The sequence below is a fragment of the Athalia rosae genome, chromosome 1 (assembly GCF_917208135.1).
Source record: "Athalia rosae chromosome 1, iyAthRosa1.1, whole genome shotgun sequence".
Lineage (NCBI taxonomy): Eukaryota > Metazoa > Arthropoda > Insecta > Hymenoptera > Athaliidae > Athalia > Athalia rosae.
Window position 1 is genome coordinate 27,918,711 of NC_064026.1, and position 18,089 is coordinate 27,936,799.

Sequence of the window (18,089 nt, forward strand, 5' to 3'; positions counted from 1 at the left end):
GAACGCTATCATTCTCGTAAGAAAATATAACGAGTGACGTGATATTCAATGAAAATAGAGAGAGAGAGACAGGGAGGGGGTGAGAAATTCGATTGAATTGGAATGCTCGCTCGAGTGTGTTAAATAGTGTTTACCGGACATCCATTTCCGTTCATTTTTTTTCTTTTTTATCATTCGAGGGGTCGTTCAGAGCGATGAACACGTTATCGTTTCCGGAATTTTTCCGGTCATTTAAACAGGGTTTGGAATTCGGTGTATAGCGAGCGAAGATATACAGAAATAATCCGAACGAAGGTTGGATACGTAGGAGGGAAGATTTTTGATTCTTAAAAAATGTAAAATTGAAATTGGCCGGTTTTTTTTTCTTTATTTTTTATTTTTCAATTTTACAAATTTTTTCTTTTTTTTTTTTCTTTATACATGTTTGTCGTCAGGTGCAGCAGTTGGATGGGGTGGCTTTCTATCGTTCGTCTTTTCTGCCACTTGAGGCTAAAATTCTATTTCACCGTCGAATAGCAAAGCGAAGATGACAAAGTCGGGAAAATTGAAAAATTGCTTCTTCTAGTGGCAGGCTCAGGGAAGGATAGTACCGCTCGGGTCCGCTGGGAACGAAATATAAAGCTTCGGGGGCTAAGTAGATTCTCCATGCCTTTGTCGAGGCGTCGAGATGTCGGGATCCGCGTCGCCTTACAACATTGCACATCTCCGCCGTTCGTCCGGACGGACGCGAAGAACCAAAAATCCGATACGAAACGATTCTACTTCCTTTTTTTTTTGCAAAAAAAAAAATAAAAAATAAAAAAAAACTTCAAGTATTGCGATTCAATAAAGCATCGAATTAAGTCGGGCAAGAATAAGTCATCGTTGTCAAAAAAAAAAACAAAATTCCTTCTATACTTTTGCGTATGGACAACATTTTGACGCTTGTTTAACTTCATACGAAATAGTTACGCTATGAGAGGAGGATAATTCCCGGTTTGAAGGAGCCATGTATGGGGGCGTATAACTTACATACTTTTTTATCATACATAATACATCTTTTATATCTTCTTCATTCGGTCAGCACAAAGGACCCCGTGAAGATTACGCCGTCGCTGGTTCCGGTCGAATACTTTTTTGAGGACATCGGTCGTTCGCGCAACGGTATAATAATGATAACGATAATAATAATAATAATAGTAATACAAAAAGAAGGACCGTGATCCCTGGACAATGCTGTGCTCGGTATGACCGGGGACATCATTTAATACTTTATTAAGTAATCCAACGAAAAGCTGGGCATTGAACTAAACTGGCTTTTGCTACCTGCGAACGAGAATTTATAGGTATATAACTTCGCCTTCTAACCTTATATGCTGGAGAGTTCAATCAGTTTTTATCATTTTTTTTTTTTTTTTGGGATCGGCTATTTCACGTGAACGAAAAATTGATTTCCACATTTCTTTAGAATTATTACGAAGGAATGAATTTTTTTATCAATTCGTTTAATCGTTGATTTTTGTTTTTTTGGGTTTTCTTTTAACGGGGAGGGTGGGATAATGACACGTTCTTGTTTATTTTTATTCTGAATTTTGAAGTATTCTTTATTTATGAAATCAAATATACCTATTTACATATGATCGGCTTTCGTCTGATGAGTTTGTCTAATTACAATTTGATTAAATGTAGTATTGACAATTATTCATTTATTCGTTCATGATATGGGGAAAAACTTACTTCCTAGAGTCTCAAGTGCTGCAGCATAGATACCTATAGTTCTTCTTTTATTTTACATTTATACATGTAGTCTAGTGGTATATCTACAAATATTTCGTATACCTTTTACAATCGTTCGTTTCTTCGATACATAGTATATATTTCCTTTTGCTTCTGTCGTGATTTTTTTATTTTATTAATTTTAAATCCTATATACACAGGTGAGAAGTCGAATCGAATCGTTTTCAATCTTTACGCTGCTTTCGTCGAAGAATGGTTAATATTTTTACGTACAGATTCGTTCGATATTAATGATTGAAAAATTGCTTGAATATGTAGCTACTTGCGGTGGGTCAGCACCTATATAAATTAAATAATTAGAAAGAATTTTATTAATGCCTTTTTGGAGCTGGAAAAATTATCGACGATGTTAAATAATATCTCCACCTTAGGAACTAATCGCTATGTATATAAGAACATACGAGTTAAGAATCTTAATATTAAATATTCACAATCTAATTGCATTACCCCAAAATGTTAACTTGCTGGAATTAATTTTAAATTATTAATTCAATTAGGTGTGTAACGACTAGATTTTTTTTCCCTTCATGACTCGATATAAGTATAGATTGACGACAGGATATCTATTTATTTATTTATTTATTTTTTCTTCTATGGACTAGATTAGTCGGACTAGAGATTTCCAATAATTAGATAAGTTTACGTAGGTATTAGTTTTACTTATTAATTACTACTGCACATTTATATTCATTTCAATTATATGTTATATTCGTGACTTAGACCATCGGACTAGAAGTTGATTGCTCGCGTTGCGATGACTGATATGAAGGATTTCGATTATTTGATAATTCAAAATCCATTTTATTGACTAGATTTTTTTTGACTAGGAATTGTAACAATTAATTTGATAATTATTGGCTGTAATTAAAATTCAGATAGATCACTAAAAGCATAGATTCTATGCTCATAGTGTTTTCGTTCTCTCTTCTGTTTTTTTAGGTTGCTGACTAGAAAGTGGAAGTTGAAAAACTACCGCACGGTTAATTATAATATCTATTTCGCTGACTAGAATCGTTAACTAGAAATTTGATAAAAATATGACTAGATTAATTTATTGACTTTTTGCTCGACTTTTTTTCTTTTCAAATTATCTCTACCTCTGTAACGTTCGATTAGAATCTACACTCTGTAATTTATTTACAAAATTTCAAAGACCAGAATACGACTAGATAGTTTGACTTCTTTATTTAATCTACTACGACTAGAATCACTCCGACTGCCTTAATTATCTTTGATATCTTTAGCTGTATGACCGTAAAATTCATTGCAATTAATTGATACGATGAATTTTAATGATATTATAATTTCGCAGTTCCAACTGAAAAGGCGAAATTTGTCATTATTATCGTCACTGTTGTTCTTCTCGTCATTATTACTATTATACTATTTCTACGAATTGTTACAGATAAATCTTACTACGATTGATATAATAATTCGAGGTAACTGTAATCGTTATTGATTCGCCAAGTTGATTGCGTAATGCTGTCCTTCGATATTGGATTTTCTATATATATGCGAACTAGTCGCTTCAACATACATCAAATACATGGTATAAATATGTTCGATTCATTATGCATGGTACACTATAATTATCAACGCGTATACCTTTTTACATTAATCATTACTGACCCACCGCGACTGCTATACGTCTAACATTTATCTACACATTTACAAATAATTATTATCATATATACGACATACCAGTTAAACGATTAAATTGGCGATTCAAATTTCATCAGTATCTTTGTCTTCGTATCCACTGTACAACGATTTAAAAATCAATCTTTCCCCAACCCTTCAATTCGATGGTTATAAAAAGCAATTTTTCCTCATCATCATATTTTAGATATACGAAAGCATGCATGAATGGATTTCTCAAATTTGTTTTCCTCGCTTCGATTCGTACTTACGAATTGTGAAAAACCCCGCAACAGATTTCTGGATCTCGATAGCTCTCTCCCTCGAACCTGCCGGTCGTTTTTTTTCCGTTTTTTCTTTTTCCTCCTGCCCGTTCCGTTCATCCCCTCACATCAAATCAAGCCCGAATCTCCAGTAGGGTCCGGGTCTTCTGGGCAAGGGTCTTGCGGGAAATTGGTGTCAGGGCATCTCGACTGTCAACGGCGAATGACCAAGGTGTCCACCGACGTGCTTCAGGACTTGTTCCATGTTATTGGTATTCGGTAGACTGGAAACGCTCGTACAACTTCCCGCGCTGCTCCTTCCGCTGTTGCTGTTCACGACGACGACATTGTTATTCGTTTCGGAATGTTGACTGGTCATGTGCTTCCTCAACGAGGCTTGTCGGCTGAATTTCGCTTCGCATCTCGAGCACGAAAATTCCGAATTCGCGGTAGCGCCGGGACTCGTTGACGACGACGACGACGAGGACGACGACAACGACGGCGTCGTCCTGTTGTTCGTCGTCACCCCGGATACGTTGATGTCACTTTGTTGTTGCGGTACCCGCGGTTTGTGCCAACGTCTGTGCGACGCGAGATTAGCGGGACATGAAAAACGTTTGTCGCACTCCGGACAGCGGTACTCCACGTGGGCTATTCTGGAACACCTGTGCTGTGCCAGCTGGAAAGCGTCGTCGTGCAACTGACGGCACAGTCTGCATTGGTAAGGACCGAGTCGGTTTTCGATTTTAGCCAACTCGGCACGTGCTTCTTCCGTAACTTCGACCACGTTGAATGCCGGGTCGATGTCCCCGGTTACAACGGCTTCGTCGGGACCAAGGATCACCGTACCGGACACGGGACTGCTCGTATCTTCGTCAAATTTCAATCTCCTCGCATGTTTTTTCTTCTGTCTGGGTGCTTTTTCGGCTACCGATGATTGCGATTGTTTCGCGCTCACGGTGCTACCGGGAGCCGATGCTCCAGCGGTTGGTGATACCGGTGAGGGTTCTTCTCTACGTCTTTTCCTCGGACACTGAGGCGGGGACGGTGTGCTCGGTGGTGTCATTGGCGCGTGAATTCCTTGGAGATGATGTTGCGGCGTCATCAGAAGCTGGTGATGATGGTGATGATGATGAGATGGATAACCAGGTAGCGATTGCGAGTGCAGATTTGGACTGTGGAGAATGATTTTCTCACCGGATACATTGTAACGGGGACTGGTCAGTTGTACCTGTAGATCTTTCTCCTCGGGATAAACTCGTACGACTTGATCGATTTCGTGATCGCTTTCCAGACGATCCAGATCTCGATCGGGTTCGAGGGGTACCCGAGGAATCCGAATGTCGCGGATCGATGGGTGACTTTTATCCGATATCAGTGTTTGCTGATCTTGATTCGCAGCAGTTTCGATAATATCTTCGTCGATTTTTCCGTTTATTACACGATCATCACCGGCCAAAACGTATCTTCGAACATCGTGTGGATGGTGATGATGAGTCTCCGGTCGTAACTCGGAAGTCTCCGAATCGTCGAAAGCATTTTCATCAATTTTATTGTTGGACGTTTTCAACGACAAGTCCAGCGGACACGGGGATGCTGGTCTGTGGACGGTGTGCCACGTGGGAAACACGTGGTGTTCGCTGACTCTCGAGGAATAATGTTCGTCGAATGGTACCGGATACGAAGAAGCCGGATAAGCAGCAACATCTTCCCCGTAATAGCCGCTCAGGTATTTCAATCCCGGGGTGAGGAACGCCCGCGGCAAGGTGCTGTGCAGCATAATTTTTCGATTTTTTCTTCCGGCGAATCGGTCGTTATGATTTTCAAAAATGAACTCGAACTCTTCGAGGGATATCGTAGCTAATGGATGGATTCATGCCTCGACCGTGACTTGGCTTTTATCGAAAGATCTTCATTCCGGGTTTATTTTCTTCTCCTTATTCTTTGTCTTTATTCGCAGTTTATATTGCTTGGCAGTTTGTTTTTTTTTTTTTCTGCGGTTACAGAAAATTGCAAGCTCCGCGGATTCGTTTATTCCATGACAAGATGTATCTTCTGTGCGAATATCAACTTCGTAAACGAAGTCGCCAGAAGATTATCTCGTTAACAATGATGATCACGTTCGATGATTAATTCTAAACTCCCCTCCAAAAAAAAAAAAAAAAACGGCGTTCGTACGACAATGTTTTTGTTTCTTGCTTGACGAGGTCACTTTCACTTTCTTTTGTCTCGCAGGATGATTCTCTTTGGCGTTGATCTTAGCGTTCGAGGGAGTCTTAAGAGCCCTGGCGAAGACGGTGCTGCGCCAGCGATGGCTAGACGCCGTTTGACCAAAAGTTCTGCGCGTCGGTTCTCCTATACCTCAAAGCTCCGCCCTAAAGCTCGTCGCTCCGGAATCCGATTGGTCGGCAAACCCTCGTTCCCTCCGATCGTCATTGCCGACAAGTTCGTGCCACTGGTTCCGTACCCACGCGACCCGCACACTTTCAACTTGCGGCGTCCCGAACGCCCGTGTATGCAGGATGCATGGGGCTCCTGAGGGGGGCGCGTTATTCGGACTCCTGTTAGGTATTTGCGTACCCGTTCGGACGAAGGCTGGGGGGTGGATAATCTAAATAATAGAACCACACAACCACCCATACTCTTAGATACCAGAGGCACTCGAACAGCGGGAGGAGATTTACGGATCTAAAACGATAACAATCCACAGCTCAGAAAACCATCGAAATCCACGATCGCTTTCCGAAGATCCAAAAGAGTCACAGCTTTTTGTTTTAGTTTGAATTTCTGGATTTGAAGACCTTTGTTTCTCTGTGAGAATAATTACGGGCGCGAAATGAAGATATGTTTATATGATAAATCGAAGGAATCCGAAGATGAAAAATTGAGTTTGCCAAGTTTTACTTTGTTTGCGAACACCGTGGTGAAATGAATGCGCTTTACGGAGTTTTGAATAAGTTATAGACGGTGTTGGATAGGTGAGAGAAGAGCAAGTCCGCCCTCTTAAACTCTTAGCACTTGTTATTACATATTCGCGTACAGGTCCTTCCTAACGTATGCAAAATGCACTATTATATACCAGGTGCTGTTGCATCGTCGGAAGAGCGAGGTATAAACGCAGCTACATATATATGTATATATATATATATCCACGCAGAACTCTGTACACGATTACATAATTACTCTGCTTGTACCGCACCGTTATATATGTACCTCATACCACATGTACGTACGTATGCATAGCCGATGGATACGTACAAACCACATCGAAAACGCGAACGGGCAACGTTACGATTCCATTCTCTGCGATACCCACATGGAAACTATACGGTGCATATTTTAATACCTTTACCGAGTTGATGTTCCAGCGGTAGTTTGCAACTTGTGTAACACGCATTAAATTTCATATCAGAAATTGTTATTTCAACGAGCTCTGCTGCGTTCCAACTACCTGCTGCGCACTGCACTAATAGTTTTTCATATACATTGTATACTAAAAGTACTCGTGTATATAACATGAAAGTTTTGCCAAAATTTTCATATATACCCGCAAACAAGGAGACGTTGATGTACATGACAGTTTGTTTTCAGTTCACCAATTGAGTAAAATATTCAATATTTCGGTATAGAATTTTTATTATAATTGTGGTACATAATTACATACGACGTCTCTTAATTACGTGTATAGGTAAGCGGTTTATTTAATGCGTGGTATATGTTCGAAATTAGGTGGTTACGAGACTCTAATTCGGTTATTAGCTGTGATAAATTATGCACCGGTTGAATCGATGGGTTCTGAGAACAGAAGGTCACCCTTGTTGCAGGGGTCACTGATATATCCGAGGCGCATCCGCGCGGTCATCCCCGCGGTTTAATCCACGTATCTCGCGGGAGACGAGAACTCCGACTATATGTGTTATACACGGGATGCAGGGTAGGTGATGAGGGTGAATAAAAAGAGTCGAGAGGAACGGAGAAAAGAAATGTGGACAGAGGCCAAACAATTGCTTCGTAATTGGACAAGAGTCTTTCGAGGAAAAGGCGACGAAAATTCACTCCGTTACACGGAAACAACCTACGCAATTACCTCTCGACTCGCTCGGCGAATTGGCGAGGGGTTAAAATCGAGGGGGGCAAGAAACAAAAGGGAAAAAAAAATTACGGGGATGAAGAAAAAGAGAGAATCCTTGAGGGTAAATTTTTGCCCGGAACATCTTCCTGCATTTATTTGAATATTTTCGCATTTTATTTTCGATCACGAATCGTGTATAATATCCTGTGTACGAAAACAACGCGTTTTAGTTGTTCTCTCGCGTTACCGTAGAAATTCATTTTGCAAAATATGCGTTCGAGCTGCTTTAAAGCTTATCGTTTACGGTCGCTAAATGGACAATAATTTATTACCTCATTCGTGCTAACGGGTTACCTATGGCATATAGCTGCTGGTATATTTAATCTATCGTTACAACATTGCTGTCTTTTTAACCCTCCTGTTACCGAAACTTGTACAACTGTATATTGTCATTTATTTTTCACTCTATTGTATTGACCGAGTAACTCGAGAATTCTTTGAATCCAGCCATGGAAGTCTGTTGTTGTTCAATTAATTGATTATTCTAATAGGCTGTGGAAGATAATCCGTCGTACATTTACGAGTATCTTGAATTTTGTATCACAGAGATCGTCGGAAGGTTAAGACAATTGGATGGAATGATTGAAGATAAAAAAAAATTTTGTGCGTCGGTATGCAAACGTATTTGTTTCAACTTTCACGTATGAATCCTAAAATATCTCAACCGTAGTACAGCTGCAGGGGTTGTAAAATATTGTTTCTTTTACATAACTCGACGGGTATCTATGTCGAGAGAATTACCGCATTAATAATTTTCCGAATAAATTGGAACTAGGTAAGCGTGGTACGGGTGCCGGACAGTTTGGAAGTAAATTACATGCTAAGGCTCCATACACGTTTTGTTGAAAATCACCAAATATTCTTTTTTACATGGACGTACTATATACGCTGGATTCGTTTATCTCGTATTATCTGTAATGACCGTCTTGCGTCCCACTTCGTAAAGTAAGCCAAACAATTTTCATACAAAACGGTATTTTAAACCCCCCCCCCCCTTGAATCCCTCCATTATAGATACACAATTACGGCTCGATTCGCTCTATTGGACCTTCTGCCCTAACCGTACGCGTAATAACCGCCGTTCGACTCTTTAACATTTCATACTGGGGTTTTCGAATGTCCTCTTTATTTCAACCCGGAGGAAAGGAAAAATAAAAAACGAACGATTATACCCTCCGCCTTTCAAAATGTAGTTTTTTAATTCCAACGAGTCTTACGATTTTGAACTTCTCGTCTCTCGGTTCCGGGTAATCTCGGTACATTCGCTGCAGATCACGAATTCACGTTCAAACTCTGGAGATCCAAAATGGTGGATTTCGAACGCGGGATTTAATTCAGATTCACGTTATAACGCGACGAACCGCTAAAATACTTCGAAGATTTTTATGAAAAATGGGGAAACTATTCGATGAAACGAGTAACCGGATCACGTTTCATGATATCCATACTTCTGACTTACTTCGAATATTTTCTACAAGGCGCACGACGGAATAAAAAGCGCGGAGACATTTCGTAGGGCTCATGAAATTTTTCTTTTTCTCACATTATAATTTCTGGTTGCAAATTTTTTCGGGGCAAACTATAATCTGCGAGTTTGAGATGGAGGCGGCGGATCGAGGAAAAGTATAAGTTGGGGTTAATAATGCATGAGAGGGCGATTAGCCAGAGAAACCATAAGCTCTTGCGTATCGACGCGATGTACAGTATTTATACTGCAGACATGTTATACGTATAGGTGTCTCTACGTGTGTATACATGTATGTTACACCAGATGACGTAGTTCTATGGTTGCGTGCAGACGCGGCCCTTCGTTCAAAGTTCTGCATATTTTATGCGATTTTAATGTGTCTCTGGTCCATCCGCCAACGCCGTTCTCCAGCAGCAGCAGCACCGGCGTTCGTAGCTTCGTCGAAGAGGAGTCTGCCAGGAGAGCCGTAGAGAGTGCTGTGATGCTCTAATCGGCTTACCGAACAAGCCACCCTTATCCCCCTTTTCCCTTCCTCTAGTCACGGCTCTTTCTCTCTCCCACAGTCTATGTTATACATATGTAACCATCCTCCGTATTACACATACATACGTACACACCATCCAATCTTCTCCTCGAACGACAGCTATTACTTTGCGGTTTTCCCGGATATCTCGAGGTTTATATATATTGCTTCTTTCCCTAGGTGTATGTATATATATATGCGCGCGGAGGTATATACCTGTGGTAGATCGGTTGGGATACATGCGGGATGAGAAATTCAAGAATTTTTACCGGAATCTTTTTTTTTCCCACATTTTTCACGCGGGGTAGAAAATTCCCACATGATCTACATGCGGGTCGGAGAAAAATCATACTTGTTTCCTTACTAATGTACAACGAGCTTATTTTTCTTTTGTCTATTTGAAAAAAAAAAAACGCAGTCATATCACGCCACGGCATAAATGAAAGGGTATACGATGTACGAGCTACCTGGACCGAATTATTTTTAGAAAATACGTCCTATGTACAAACTATAGCTTGTTAAGTTCATGTTTGGCGGAAATATATCTATAGAACATGTAGCCTCCGGGTATAACGTGCATTATTGGATCGTGTTACGATAAACACCCGCTCTCCGTTCTCTTCGCCTCTCTAGCATCACGGTGTGCAGAGTACGCGTCTCTCGATCTGATATAGGAGTTTTTCTTTTAATTTTATACTGCAGAATTGAATGATTCTGAAATTGAAATGTAGAAGGGAAAAAAAAAACAACACAGGGTTAAAGACAGACGTGATTTATCGGACGCCCAGATTCTGAGGGCACCGCAAACGTCTTGCAAGTTGATATTCTTATTCTTCGTATAGTTTCATTTTGCTGGTTCGTGTAACCAGATATGAGAACAAAGCGAATCTCCTCGAGTCCTTGCAGTCGATTGATCGCTCGAAATTCAACTGTTTCTAGAAATTACCCCTGCAGGGAAAGAAAAAAAATCGACAAGAGAAATCGATTCAGAATTATATTTCTACGAACTACTGGAGCGCTTTATTATTTCGCAAACAGTAGCAGTCTATTAGGTAGCGTGTGGTGGTGTAGATAGTGCAAAACGTAGATGAAACATTCATGAACCGTGTGGACTGAAGTGCCCATGTTAAATCCCCGCGAAGAGATCTGGCAGCGTTAGTTAGGGCGTTATAATTGCCAGTCGGGATACCCTGGGGCTAGAGCAACTGGTAACATAGGATCATTAGACACCCTTCAAGGGCTGAGGTCGAGCATGCTAATTATCAAGGGGCAGATACCACGGATATTAAATGTCGGAAATAGTCGCACCGTTTCCCCTTTAATCGAGTTTGACGTGGAACTGAAATTCGATTGCAACTGTGATGGAAATAAAAATTGGAGAAAGTGTCGTAAGAAATTATAGGTAGTCTAAACGTATCCAGCTGATCATCGTAACAATTATTTTTCAAAATCCGATCATTTTTACCGAGTGAACTCGCGCAGCGAGTTATCTTTTTGATCTTTCATTTTTGGAGTTTGAGGAATTTGATTCACTCTCTTCATCCCTCCGACCCCCATGCACATGTTACACGGTGGCGGAAAGGAACCTACGTTATTGACGTAACGTGACGCGGTCGGTAACGGTTTATTGTTAGTCGATTATCGAAAATGTAGCTACCGACAACTGTTAGTTAAATCAACACATGAAAAAAACGAACGTAATGTTGATTAGCTACCGAAGGCAACTTTATTTTTCATTTGTTGAAATTTCGCAGTAGTTAAGTAAACCAATGTTCAACTGCACATCTCACAATAAGAAAGTTTTCGTTTAATTGTAAGGTGAAGAATGATACCACAAGTTCCCAGCAGTAATAAACTTTATATTTTAATACAATAAATAATATTAAACAATGATGATTTATAACATTTCGTCAGCCGATCGAGCTGCGTGTCTTTTATTTCTCGCGTAAAAAATAGTTGATCATCTTTTATTCATACGTTCGAATAATTGATATGTCTGCAACAGATGCACGTCGAATTCTCGTTTTTTCAAAGCTTCGTTATGTAATTTCTTATGAATTTGTGCACCCATATTGCTATATCACAAAACAAAGTAATTTGACTGAAGAACAGCTTTGCATCTCTAAAAATTTCTCCTAGGACGTTGTACACACACTAATCCCTTGAATTATATGATATAAAAATGTACGCTTTTCGAAAAACTAGTCTAATAAATTTTTTTCTCAGCCCTCTAACCGCGCTATAATTATAGGTATACCTCGAAATGATTTTGATAACTTACGTACCTACGTATAGGTATATAATACATGTTCCGAATGATTTTTTTTAATATTTATCGCGGTGGCCCGCGTTGTAATCTTGTTTAATACTTAAATTGGTTAACCGTCCAATAGTCTTTGGTATTCAATCTCGTTTCAACTACGCTCCGTTAATTTTTTATCGACGTGACTCGAAACCACTCTCAATTTTTACATGTAATTCCGTATTGCATTATCTTCTATCACATTATTTCATTATTATCGACTCAGTTTTCTTTTAGTTTAAAAATGAATATTAAGTTGAGCCGATAACAGCAGTATAGTTAAAATTCCAATGAACCAGTGCAAAGGGCTGCCATGTTCGTAGTGACCGGAACTTAACGCTGAAGCTTGACATGCCGTATGGGGTGTACCGAGGGTTAGTAAAACCTTGTCTGAAGAATAAGAAGGCTTCGTTTCCGTGCAAACTGCTCGACCAGCGATGGTCCGTAGTTGTCTGGCGTCCGATTGAGACGCTGTATGAATCTGTCTCGATTCCCTGAGCCATCTTCTTAGCCATAAGCTCAACCAGGCGATCTCGCAGTCGCATTCTAATGGATTTCCGGAAACTTGCAGACCTCCTGGAAATGAATATTCAGTAGATACGAATTAAGATCTCTTCGAGAATAAATCGAAGCTTGTTTACCGGCAACCATATTTGTTCCAACAGCTTCCCATGATAAATTCCCATAGATAATTGACGGACTCAGTTCGTTTATGTGGTTGTCACGGAGGTCCAGAGTCAATTGAGACAGCCTTTTCGTCAAGGAGAGAAATATGTCCGACTGAAATCTCTGGACTCGAGTGTTTTTTATACGTAATATAAGCTCACCACCTTCTATGGTGGAAAACGCTTCGGAAGAGACAGTCTCGAGGTCGTTTCCGGTTATCGTTAACTCTTTCAACTGCTTGGAAAAAGCGTTTTCTATCTGGTTTCTGAGTACCGATTCCTTTATCTCAATCTCGACTACTCGCAGGGGTAAACCGTGTACCAAAAACTTCAGATGATAATCTTTGGCTCGCGACCACGTCTGGATTTGCAAATATTTCAAAAATCTCAAATGAGCCAAAGCGTCTCTGTCGATCGATTTCACGCTGTCCAAATTCTTTATGTTCAATTTCTCCAGGCGTGGATAACCCGAGAACATCTCCTTCGTTAATTCCTGAAACAAAGATAGAGTCACGAAAAATGGCAGAGAATAATTAATTGGAAAAATGTTTTCTCACCTCGATCAAGTTTCCAGAGACGTCCAGTTCCCTTAGGTAATTCAATTTCACCGTAGGCATCGATTTCAGCAAATTTTTCATCATGTACAAAGTTTTGAGCTCGCCAAGAAATTGAAAATCTTCACTTGTTATCGAATCAACATCGTTCAGCGACAGATCCAGTAAACTTAGATTAGCCAGTGGTAAAATCGGTATATTTTTGAGCCCGCAATTCGCCAGATAAAGTTGTCTCAGATCCGGAAGGTAGTGAAATAATTCTTTATAGTTTGCCTGAAGGCTGTTGTGAGATATGTTTAACGTCAGGAGTTTCCCTAGAGCTACGAATGAATTGTCCGGTAATATGGTGAGTCGGTTGTGTGCCAAGTTTAGAGAGTTTAACAGGGAGGTAGGAAACGAAGCTGAGTCCAGATGATCGATGAAATTATTTCCCAAGTTCAAATTCCTCAGAGTGTAGCCGACCTCTGCGAATGACGTGGAAGGTACAACGTAAAATCTGTTGTTGCTGAGGTCCAATATCTCGATGTGAGTTCCTTCGAAGACGTCACGAGGTAACGAACGGATTTTGTTTCTCGATAAATTCAGTATTCGCAGTTTCTTCAAATTTCTAAACTGTTCCATCATCAGTTGCGATATGCTGTTACCACTGAGATCCAATTGTTGCAATATTTCCAGACCATAAAACGCCTGTTTGCTCAGCACTTCTATCTTGTTATTTTTTAAATTCAGATACTCCAAATGTTTCAGGATAAACGCACCGGATTCGATGGCCGTTATATAATTACTGCGCAAATCTAAGACCCTTAAATTTGGGGTGCTGTTGAACGCGTTTCCTGGTATCGACGTCACGTTGTTGAAACTTAGATCGAAGTGTTTCAGAGTGGGCAAGTCTCCGGGGATGATCGTATTTATCGCGTTGAAAGAAACGTTCAATGTAAAGTCCTCGTTTCCGCTGTCGTATATGGCGTCCAGGTTCAATTTAGCGAGATAATTGAATTCCAAATGCAAAAACTGGAGACTCTGAAGTTGACCGAATGTCCCCGGGCTCAAATGAACGATTTTGTTCTGCGCCAAAGATATGGTAACCAATTTTGGACAAGAGCTTATGGAAGATGGGGTCAAAAAGTGGATACGATTACCCGATAAATCCAGTGACCTCAGTTCGGTAAGATTGTGAAAGGTGTTCGATGGGATGCTCTCCAGAAAATTATAGCCCAGTTTTATGTCACGTAATTCCACGTGAATCGAGGAATGGATTATTTGCTCCGGTAGATACTGAAGTCTGTTTGACTCCAGGTTGATGTATCTCAACTTTTGAAACGTGTAAAATGTGGTGGTATCCAATATCTGGAAATTGTTATTGTCGAGGACCATCCAGAGCAAATTTTTCAAAGGTTTCAAAGCGTGTCGGGGGAAAACATCCATCGCGAAGGCGAAGCTCAGTTCCAATATCTCCAAGCTTTCTTCAATACCAAGAAAAGCGTCGTCGTCCAATTCTGCTATATGATTGAACGATAAACTCAATTCTTTCAGTCTTTGCGCACCCTGAAATGTCGCGGGTTTCAATTTAGTCAACATATTATTCCTCAACAACAGAATCTCCAGATTGTGTGCCCATTCGAAGTCCCCGGGTTGAATGGCAACGATGTTGTTGTACCCCAAATTGAGATGAAGCAATTTATTGCATTTGCTCAACGCTGTTATTGGTACGTATTTAAAATTATTCGTAGCGATTGATAACGCTCTCAGAGTCTCACTGGAGCGTAAAAAGCTATCCTCCGATACATTCGAAATCTTATTGTTTGCCAGGTACAAATAAGTTAATCGATTCATCGTTTGTATTGCCTCTGGAACGCTCATTAAATTATTATTCTCCAGGTTAAGGTATTCCAAAGAATCTTCTAGACCTTTGAAAGCGTTACCGTGTATCGTGTGTATATCGTTGGACGATAAATACAATCTTCTGATTAAAATATTTTTGAACATCCGGTCGGGAAGTGACGATAATTTGTTGTTAGCCAAGTTAAAATCTCTAACTTGCAAAGTGTGGTTATTATCGCTGCGTTTTACACCGCTTATACAATTATCGCTAACGTCGATAAGCTCTAATTTAGAGCTTGAAATATGCGGCAATACCAAACTTTTCATATCGTTACCCTTCAGGTAGAGCCAGGTGAGATCTTCGAGTGCACCAATACTCGCGGGAAATTCTTTTATCAAATTATTATTAATGCTCAACGTTTGAATATGGGGTGGTAACGATGCTTCGTCGATAACTTGTATGTTATTGTTGTCCAAATTTAGCCAAACCAATGATTTGAAATTTTTAAAACAATTTGGCAAATCGGTTATCGAATTGTCGCCAAAAAATACGTTGGTCAAGGTATTCGGTAGATATCCCCAATTTCCATCGAGGGTCGTGAGGTAATTGCTGTAAAATGAATTTTTCAATTCTCAGAAAGAAATTTGCATTTTTTGTTTCTTCGAATATCAACTGTTTCACAGGGACTGCAATTATTTCAGTCCCGATCTAGCTAGTTATATTTAAAAACTATCTTTAGCTAGCTATATTATAACTTAATCAGTAACCAGCACCGCCAAACGATCGTCAAAGCACGCTCGTTACGGTACAACCGATTTAATAACATATCGCTCAAACATTATATTTAATGAGCCGCTGGAGTCAAACCAATTCTTTAACTATGACAGCCAGCAGAACTCCTACTTTGCCACTGGGCTTGCTGAGCTCATAACAAGTGTTTAAAAATCATTTTTCAAACACTTAACATGATTCATTTTTAATGCATTTTTTATTAACGTATATTTAGTTTTTAGGCTCATAGAATAAGAACGCTCGATTGTTCATGATTTTTGTGTTCAACGTGCTACGTACGCTAGTGTTGTTACCTGTGCATGTTGAGCCATGTCAATTTTTTCAAACTTTGTAGGGCGTTGAGAGGTACTTCGGCGAAGTAATTGTAGCTGAGATCCAACGATCTCAAATGATCGGCTACTCCCCTGTCGATTGAAATATAATTCATCGTTTGTTATTATTCTCATTATTTTCTTCTGTTTCGGATTGCTCGACTGATTATCGTACGTTTCATTATTTTTAACTATAGATGGTACTTACGAGAGTGATTTCTCTCCCACAATCATCAATCGGTTGCTCATTAATCCCAAGGCTTCGACGTAAGAACTGACCAAAGCTTCGTTCTCCAATACTTGCATTCCAGAACCAACGACATCCAATTGTGCTATGTATTGTACCGGTATTTCTGGAAATTATTATCAACGATGTCGCGGATAAACCACCGATCTCCTCTCGACATTTTTTCATCTTTTATTTTCTAGTTAAATTTTTCGTTACCGGGAAATCGTGCGAAGGGAATCCCCATACAGCTAACATCCATTTGCGTGTACTCCGCATCGTCTTGGACCCAACACAGGCACATGGTATTGAAACTACATGGGACGTTGTAAGACCACGATGATTCTAAGCCACAATAAATTACTAATATGACCTGAAACCATCTCGGAAACCACATCTGTAACAGTGATAGCACAATTGTAACAAGTAATATGCATAATAATGTTAACTATATAATATACTCGGGTAAAAAGACTCTGTTACTTTTTCTTATTATTATTGAGAATTACATATAAGTGGGTCAGTCTCTTGTATACCGTTCAAAGTTGTGTACATGTATACGATAATTATTTCGCGGACAGCGTGCGAAGATTCGTTGTACATAGGTATTCACAATGTATGTACATATAAATATACAGGTATATTGGACGTACGCTTATTATAAGTGCAAATTAGGTATGTAATATTGTCGGAAAAGAAATAAAATCAAATAAATAAAACAGAAGATAAAATAAAATGTGAAAATTTAATACATATATAACTTATCCCTCGATGCGACATTATATGTATGATGTACAATATTGAGAATAAAATTTCATGTTTTATTCGACATTTCGACACGTAATTAGGTACCTACGTTTACCCGGTGGTATATAAATATATATGTATATGTACACGTATTATATACCAACCTACCTACGTGCAGTTTGAAATTGGTCCGTACTAACCTTGACTTGTATAAAATCCTTCGAATGCTTCGATAGTTACGTGATATATATAACCACATACACGCGTGTATATATTTACGTATTATTGACGTGTGAGATGCACACGCGTTTATTCAGGGTGAAAAAAAATTGACCGCAAACATCGCGTATAAGGTCTTTTTGCGGAGTATCGGTTATGAGAATGATTTCTGCTCCCCTTTTCTCTGAAGTAATTGACGGATAATTTTTATACGACAGAAAACGTACGTGGCGAGCCGATTTTACTTGTTGACGAAAGCGAAAGCTTTCCGATGATCTCCCAGAAGGGCGCAAGCGCTGGAAGAGCGACCCATCCACCCCTCCGTATTATATGGATCCGCAAAATACCAACGAACTCCACCCGATGACCGTTCGATGCAGACGTCGAAAAACGGAATTCCGATAATCTTCACTGAAAACATACTTCGATTGCAATTCGACCGGGTTCCACAAATTACACGGATTTCAAATAACGCGAATCGATGAATTTCTCATCCCTGAAACAACCCTAATCCTTATATAATAACGATTTGACGGGAAATGCGTACACTCCAGCTTCGATGGATGTTCGATTAATTCTTCATTGCACGTGGCGGATCTGCAACTATCACGAATCTGTAGAACGAAATTGATGAAGAAAAAAAGCAGATAA

At 39.7% G+C, this 18,089-nt stretch overlaps 2 protein-coding genes across 2 annotated transcripts; both read right to left on the reverse strand.

The window, feature by feature from the left end:
• Positions 1-1,567: 1,567 nt before the first annotated feature.
• LOC105692047 (zinc finger protein 768-like) lies at positions 1,568-6,121 on the reverse strand. The gene has a single exon (XM_012410959.3). The coding sequence runs from the start codon at positions 5,455-5,457 to the stop codon at positions 3,874-3,876; it is 1,584 nt and encodes a 527-aa protein (XP_012266382.2). The 5' UTR covers positions 5,458-6,121; the 3' UTR covers positions 1,568-3,873.
• Positions 6,122-11,638: 5,517 nt separating this feature from the next.
• Positions 11,639-17,731, reverse strand: LOC105692416 (chaoptin-like). The gene is made up of 7 exons (XM_012411616.3): positions 17,420-17,731; positions 16,692-16,869; positions 16,455-16,599; positions 16,229-16,339; positions 13,325-15,752; positions 12,744-13,260; positions 11,639-12,678 (listed from the first exon to the last, which is right to left on the reverse strand). Exons 2-7 carry the CDS (start codon positions 16,867-16,869, stop codon positions 12,341-12,343), a joined length of 3,717 nt encoding a protein of 1,238 aa, XP_012267039.2. The 5' UTR covers positions 17,420-17,731; the 3' UTR covers positions 11,639-12,340.
• Between the last annotated feature and the right edge of the window lie 358 nt (positions 17,732-18,089).

Coding starts and splice junctions, on each gene's coding strand:
- LOC105692047 (XM_012410959.3), bottom strand. CDS start 5,457: ATGCTGCACAGCACCTTGCCGCGGGCGTTCCTCACCCCGGGATTGAAA.
- LOC105692416 (XM_012411616.3), bottom strand. CDS start 16,869: ATGTGGTTTCCGAGATGGTTTCAGGTCATATTAGTAATTTATTGTGGC. Junction 13,261..13,324: donor TCTCTGGAAACTTGATCGAG/GTGAGAAAACAT, acceptor TCTTTGTTTCAG/GAATTAACGAAGGAGATGTT. Junction 12,679..12,743: donor TGGAACAAATATGGTTGCCG/GTAAACAAGCTT, acceptor ATTCATTTCCAG/GAGGTCTGCAAGTTTCCGGA.